Raw genomic sequence first — 7,744 nt, 5'->3', positions numbered from 1 at the left:
ATGAGCAACTGGAGCCCATCTCGTCCAGCACCATCCACGACCAACGCCACCTCCGACACCATCCCCCCACCATCCAACACCGGCGGCCTCGCAGGAAGCCTCTCACCCCCCTCCATCCTCGACACGATCGACACGTCCTTACAACTCGACCAAGACCTCCTCCCGCAACTCGTATACGAATATCTAGTCCACAACTGCTACTCGGCTACCGCATCCTCATTCGCTACCCTATGGCTCGCCGGCGACTCGACCACTCATAATACTCATGCATCTGATAACAACACCATAGACAAGAAACATCAGGACACACATATGGACATCGTCAATGGCGGAATGAGTATGGTGGTTGATGACGACGGCGATCTGCTCATGGGTGGAACCCCATCAAATAACACAACCCCACACACACAGCAAGACATATACGCACGCAACGCATCACGCCGTCTCCTCCTCTCCGCCGCAGCACGTAAACCATCAAACGCAAGCATAGCATCATCCTCAACATCGAATGGAACCACCATGTCGTCAAGTCTCGAGCCACGTAAACAGCTCTACTCGTTGGTATGCAGTGGGAGGATACTCGAGGCTGTTGCGTACTGCCATGCGCATTTCCCTGATGCACTGAATGGGAAGACGCCCGAGAGCGAAGATGTGTGCTTCAAGCTGCAGTGTCAGCAGTTTATAGAGTGTGTGAGGAATAGTGGGGTCGATGCGTTAAAGTTTGCGCAAGAAGGTACGATATATATGTGTGGTTCTGGTTTCGTATAACTATGATACTGTGCTTGCGGTCGCTTTTGTTGCATCTTATATTCCCTCACCTTACACATCTTTTGTTATTATCCCAGAGTTGATAAAATACCAATCCCTCGGCGACAAGTACGCCAAAACATTCAACGACGTGATTGCTCTCCTCGCATACACAGACCCAGAGCACTCACCGCTATCGGAATACCTCTCGCTCAAACATCGTGAAGATGTCGCTATGGCTCTCAACAGTCACATCCTTGGCAAGTCCTTCACCCAATGATTTTGTCCATCCTTTTCGTCTTTTCTTGCTGACCTGGAATTATTATTAGTGGTATACGATCGCCTCCCAGCGAAAACCGCACTAGAGAGACTGGCTCGTCAATCTACGGCGGTTAGAATGCAGTTGGAGGAAATGGGGAGGGAAAAGAAGAGTAAGGTTGCGTATCCACATTGGTCGCTGCCTGGGTTTTTGGCTGGTGAGGAAAAGTAGGTTGGTGTTGGTTGGTAGGGTGTTAGAGTGTTTGCTAGTTAGAATAGTCTAGTTTTGGCACCGTTTCGTAAAGTATTATATAGTGGCCAACAACGTCATCTGGGAACGCACACACACTTTCTTCTCTAGCTATTTGTATAGTTGTGGTAAACAAGATCATGTACACTTTTATTTCCTTTTTATGAATCCCAAAAGCTATCAGAAAATATATAGCAAGTGGGTTTTGATTTGATTTTACAATCTACACGAGTCATCCACTTTGTTCAAAATGTACGGTTTATACTTCCATTGGAGTCGTTGTTGAGGTTGATTCTACAGTTGGTTCTACATTTGTTCCTGCTGGAATTGGTTCTACTTCTATGGGGTTATCAACCTCTACTGCGGGCTTCTCTGCTGCTGTTGTTGGTAGAGATGCTGGTGTCAACACCACTCTCTTTGCCTTATCATTGAACTTGTCTCCTCCCTTCCTTTTCACGAGCCCCTGGATATTATGTATCTCAACAGCCGGTGCTGGTTGTAATACAGGAGTAGTAGCAGCAGCTGTAGCACTAGTATTCGTTTCCTCACTAGCATTACTATTATTACCGCCACTGGTATCAGGCATCAAATCAACATCCACCAGATTCGAGAACGCCTGCCCAGCAATAACAAACTTTTTCCCCAACACAAACGTAGCCTTTACATTACTCTCCCGTGTGGAGAAGTCCAGTTTGGCTAGTGTGGATCGTAGGCCTGCGAATTCATCACATACTTCATAGTATACTATTGTTACTGCGTCATCGTCACTATCGCTATCCTCATCTGGGTTTACGTCATTATCGTCTACATTCATAGCATCAATAAAAGTTGTTGTTGACGATACATTGCGTGTCCTTTCCATAGTGAGTACGAGCAGAGCAGTGACACGTCCATTACATTCCCCTACGTTGGCCATCATGTCCAGCGCATCTGCGATTGTGGCATCGAATGGCAGCAATTTAAGTACCTTTGTTTTGGGGTCGTCTGGAAACTGTGGGAGAATGGATCTAGCTAGATTTGTGGATGGGGATATGATGCTGTGGGGGTATCCGTATTCCCATTTGAAAGTATCATTATTACTATTACTATGTGATTCACCCGGCATAAAGCACCACCCTGCGACATCCCATCCCGCAACACTATATCCCAGCGTCTTCTTCCACCAGTTGACGAGCTCCATGTCGCTCATCTTGCGTTTGTTGGGTATTGTACCGGATCCCGCAAAGAGATACTGGTCTTGGGATTTGGCAAACGTGTGCACCCGTACTTTATCATCTGGATAGCGAGACGCCAGACTATCGACATACCCCCTCATGACTGCGCGTGATATACTGGTGGGTGTTTTCGGCCCACAGCCCGTCGAATCTACCTTTTCGATGTAAATGTATATTCCGTTCGAGTTTGTAATGTATTCTGATGCAATGCATCCGAATACGGTTACTTCTTCGTCATTGTCTGCTGTGATGTGGTTTGCGAGGACGATTACATCACGACGCGTGGTTGTTATGCCTGTGAATAAGGGAGGAGATGGAGTGTATAGGTTTGATGTTGCGACTCTGATGCGGAATTGGTGCTTTATGGATGATGGGGATGTTGCATTTGATGATGCTAGTTTGTTTGCAATGCATTGCCAGATGTCGGATCTGTCTGTGATGAGGTCGTCGTTGGATATAGCAGATTTGATGTTGTTGGTTGTGCTTGACTGGCTGCTGCTGCCTCCGTTGAGTACTTCTCCTCCAATCATCATAGAAGCTTAATTGGAATGGTTTTGATGTTGGGAAGAGTTTGGTGAAGCTACATGTACATTGTAGTTCGAGTAGATCTGGTACCAAATAAACGTGTTTTCACGTTTAGTTAAATAATATATACCATCAAATCGGTATAGCTCTACCACAGTTTGCTTCGCGCAGCATCGACAGCAAGTCCCCAAAACCAGCAAGCACAGCAAGGAGACGTTACATTGACGAGACTGGGACAGCCATGAGTGCTGCTGCTGAACAACGCAAACTGCTCGAGGCCCTGATGGGCAAAGAAGCCCTTGGTATCCAGAAACGTTATTGATGTTTTTCGGTTATTGCATCTAACGCTTGAATACAACGTTTGCGTAGGAGGCATACCAGACAATATAGTCTACACGGATCCAAAAGTATGCAAGAGTTTTCTACTGGGATGTGAGTATGGTTTGTAGTGGTGCATTCTTTAAGCATCAATTGTGTGTTTTTGATTTTGATGGAAGGCTAACACACTGTTTGTTTGCTTGTAGTATGTCCACACGACCAGTTCATGTATGTATTTTGCTGTATACTACGGTGAACGATCAACGGCTACTAACCTCGTTTGCGTTTGTAGGAACACTGTAAGTCAGGTGTCGAAAGACGTTCAAAGAACACGATATACTGACGACATCATCCACTCTTCAACCCCATTATAGAAAGCTGATTTAGGTACCTAACCCACTGCTACCAACGCTGCGCTCTCCTTTGCTGAGTTGAAACTAACATCCAAATCTCGAATAGGTCCATGTGAAAAAGTCCACGGCGAGAAACTAAAACTCGCGTTCGAAACCGACAAGGCTGCTGGAACCGCTCCCGACTATGAACGTGAATGGTTTGCGACTCTAGACGCTTTCGTCGCTGACAACGATCGAAAGATTGTTTCATCAAACAGGAGATTGGACAAGACGCCTGAGGATCCTAGAGGTGCTAATTTGGTACGTCGGGTGGAAGCATGGAATTGTTTGTTGGTTTGTTGTTATGTTGGGAAACAGGATGATGAATTCGAGATCCGGACTGTTTTCGGGAAACAACAGGATTGTTTGTAATAGAAGTGTAGTCGAATTTTTTCGGTCTCTTGATCCGGTAACCAACTCATCAGCACAAACCAACCTTATTATTTTTGCACATACAGATGAAGGAAATTGCAGACTTAACAGATGAAGTCAACATACTTGTCGAACAAGCACACAAGCTAGGTGAAGGTGGAAGTGTTGATGAGGCATGGGGCGTGTTTGCTAATGTGGAGAAACTCATGACGATTCGTGGTGACAGGATTGTGAGTGGTCAAGTGACTGTGGCAACATACAACGCGATGAATTTCATTCTTTGTTGCATCTTCTAGAAAGAGTTACAAGACGTCCAAAAATCAATCGAACACGGCCAACAACAGAAACTACGTGTCTGTCATGTCTGCGCTGCCTATTTATCCATATTTGATTCGGATCGCCGCCTTGGTATCTATGCCCTTTGATTACCAACGTTACAAACGAGGCAAAAAAAGCTGAGATATATCCTCATCATAGCTGATCACTTCACAGGCCGAATGCACATGAACCACAAACGAATCAGAGAAAAAGTAGATGAACTGAAACCGAAATATGGACGTACTAATTCATTTGGTGGTGGTGGGTATGACGGGGGAAGAGATCGGTATGATGATGGGTTTAATCGTAGGCCGAGAGATGATTATAATAATAACGGTGGTGGGTCGAGGTCTGGGTATGGAGATCGTGGCGGGTCTGGTGGTGGATATGGTGGTGGACGACGAGATGACTATCGGTGAGTTATCTGTGGCTTTTGACACATCGCTTTTTTCGTTTCTTACTTGGCTGACCCATTTGTCTTAACTTTTATTTTAGTGGTGGCGGAGGAGGAGGACGCACTGGAGGAGGTGGAGGATGGGGTAGATATTGAACTTGGAGGTTGAGACAGTGTTTGCATTTGAAAATATAATTAGCATTTGACAAAAGGGAGTATTCAGGTTTCATGGGCTGGGTTTTTTTATTTGCTTATAATGGTCTTTAGAATCGGCTCACAGCACGTGTGACTGGCGGTATGCTCAAACGAGCTGTGCATTTAAGTGATTTGCAGTAAACTGACTAATTTTGGATGATCTTTACTAACTTCTTACACCTTTTCAGAAATAGTGTAAGTCGGTTGGTTTGAATGCTGATTTAGGTTAGCTATACATGAATTGAAGACGTCCAATGTACACACACTAATATCGAAATCCGATTCTAGGTTCCATGTAGAAAAGTTCTCGGCAACGTAGTAAAAGTGGTAGTCGAAACCGACAAAGGCTGTTGGAGCCGCTGCTGACTATGAAGGAGTTGTGAGTCTAGATGCAAGGGTTGAAAGATTATTTCGTCAAACGGAAGATTGGGTAAGAGTTCTGAGGATCGTTGAGGTGCTTGTTTGGTACGTTATATTCAATTCACGGTCTGCCTTTTCTGTTGTGTCGTGAATTCAGATTGATAAGACTGTTGGGGATACTTTCAGTTCAACATATCAACTGTTTTTGTCAACGCCACTTATACGGATGAGGGAAATCGCAGACTCGACGGATGATGTCAACATGCTTGTCAACACATGCTAGGTGAAAGTTGAAGTGTTGATAAGGCATAGAGCGTGCTTGCTAATGTGAAGAAACTCATAACGACTCGTGGTGACAGAATTATGAGTTGTAAACGTCTGGCAAGCAGCCCTCGCACTTTTCTTGTCATTTTCGAGGACGAATTGCAAGATTTCCAAACCACAATCGAACACGGCCAACAGCAGAAAGTCCATGTCTGTCATATGTGTGCTACCAAATTTTATTGATATGTGATTCTGGCCGTCTTCTTGATATGTCCCACAACCCTTTCCCGAAACCAACCAAAAAAATATCACGTACCACGGAGCCATAGCTAAGCACTTCACAGGCTGCTGTACATGAAACAAACGAAAGAGAGAGAGAGAGTAGATGAACTAGATTCATAGGTCCAATTGAGAAAAGTCCACGGAGAAGTACTGCAACTGGCACTCGGAACTGACTAAAGCGAGAGATGATTATTACAATAGTTGTGGTGGTGGCGGGTCGAGGTCTGGGTGGAGATCGTGGTGGGTCTGGTAGTGTGGCAAACGAGATGACTTTCCCTCACGTTCTCGAATTTTCCGTCTTCTTTTTAGTTGCGTGAATATCTGATTTTCCCTTTCCTTCTCTTTGGTGTTTGAGGCAACTGGAGGAGGATGGGATAAATATTGAACTTGACTTGAGAGAGTGTGGTCAGCGACAAAACACGTTCTCATATTTAACGAGCGAGAGTGTAGCATTTGGAAACAGAAGTATATATTTTTTATCAGCATTAAAATGCATTGTTGGATTGGCATGGTTTTCTTGCACCGTGTTGCGATTTTTAAAATCTCCCTACCAAATGGACGCAAACGATACAAGACGTACATTCCAGCATATAAAGGTACTCCAATTCCAAAGAATGTTTGAAATAATATTGCGTAAACGACAGTTATGACGTCGTTCAACCTTGTGATGTCCTTTCTGCTTTGCCAACTTGCATCGTAATCCGTGCGGGTTTTTGTAGCCACTTTGAAATTCAAATCCTGCTGAGTGAGCAGAAAAGTTGGATCAGTAAGCTTTTTTTCGCAATCAGCACACCCACTCAATTCAAATTCCAACACACAATTCCATTCCTTGAAATAGTTCTAGACTAGTTGCGACCTCTCTCAACCTCACAATGACTGATGAAACCGTGCCTATATCTGCGTCTGCAGAACAAACCACCACAATTAAACAAGAAGCACAACCTGTCGGCGCCGAGGAACGGAAGCACTTGTTGACGGGTTTCTGGCTGTATTTCCTCACTTTTGGACTGTCGTTGAATATCTTCTTGTCTGCGCTTGATAGTAAGCTGAGATCTGTTTTTTGTTTTTTTGGGATAGTTGAATCAGCACGGCTTTTCATAATGGTGATGCTAACGTTTTTACAATTTGCACTATGAAAATAGCCACTATCGTTGCTACGGCACTCCCTGCAATTGCCTCCGAGCTTGTACGTCAACACCCCCCTGTGGTGTGTCTGCGTTAAAGCGTTCAAATCACACATTTCACATGATAGGGTGACTTTGGAAGCCTGCCATGGGTCGCTACGGCTTACTCGCTCACATCTGCTGCTACGCTGCCTATCTGGGGAAAAGTACGTTTCTTTGCATGTTGAAATGATGTGACCTTTCCTCACCACGTTTCACTATAGTTATCTGACATTTTCGGTCGGACAACAGCTCTCGTGTCGTCCATTGTCTTCTTCTTGCTTGGATCTGTTATTGCCGGTATGTGACTCGCCCATTGCGGGAAATATGGTCAAGACTGACATGTCACACTTTTGACGACAATGTATAGGCGTATCACCAAATATGATATCACTGATTATTTCACGAGCTGTAAGTGTAGCTGGATCTTCGTTGGAGAATCTCTCATTCCAAATCAAGCGCGCCTGTGGTTTTTTTTTTTTGTCGCCAACTCGATTTTATATAATTTAGATCCAAGGTGTGGGTGTTGGAGGTCTCTTCTCTCTAGTATTCGTTATCATGGCCGATATCGTCAGTCCACGTGAACGTGGCAAGCTGCAGGGGATCACGTCGGGAGTGTTGGCTATTGCACAGGTACGATTCTGAAATTGTTGGTCCATAGTAAAGTCAATAAAAAGACTAAACATCTCATA

The 7,744-nt window shown here is 44.7% G+C and overlaps 2 protein-coding genes across 2 annotated transcripts; both read left to right on the top strand.

Moving 5' to 3' along the window:
- Nucleotides 1-1,237, top strand: SmJEL517_g05134 (uncharacterized protein; the record flags this gene model as incomplete). Its single annotated transcript, XM_031171062.1, has 3 exons — nucleotides 1-733; nucleotides 846-995; nucleotides 1,077-1,237. 3 exons carry the CDS (start codon nucleotides 1-3, stop codon nucleotides 1,235-1,237), a joined length of 1,044 nt encoding a protein of 347 aa, XP_031022923.1.
- Nucleotides 1,238-3,235: 1,998 nt separating this feature from the next.
- On the top strand, nucleotides 3,236-4,944 carry SmJEL517_g05133 (uncharacterized protein; the record flags this gene model as incomplete). The annotated part of the gene is made up of 10 exons (XM_031171061.1): nucleotides 3,236-3,296; nucleotides 3,364-3,426; nucleotides 3,519-3,540; nucleotides 3,605-3,611; nucleotides 3,687-3,699; nucleotides 3,772-3,965; nucleotides 4,163-4,306; nucleotides 4,373-4,484; nucleotides 4,554-4,809; nucleotides 4,890-4,944. The coding sequence occupies 10 exons, from the start codon at nucleotides 3,236-3,238 to the stop codon at nucleotides 4,942-4,944; spliced, it is 927 nt and encodes a 308-aa protein (XP_031022929.1).
- Nucleotides 4,945-7,744: the final 2,800 nt, after the last annotated feature.

The sequence above is a fragment of the Synchytrium microbalum genome (assembly GCF_006535985.1).
Source record: "Synchytrium microbalum strain JEL517 chromosome Unknown SmJEL517_scf0043, whole genome shotgun sequence".
Classification (NCBI taxonomy): domain Eukaryota; kingdom Fungi; phylum Chytridiomycota; class Chytridiomycetes; order Synchytriales; family Synchytriaceae; genus Synchytrium; species Synchytrium microbalum.
Note: the sequence above shows the minus strand (reverse complement) of the source record. Positions and strands in the feature narration are given on the sequence as shown.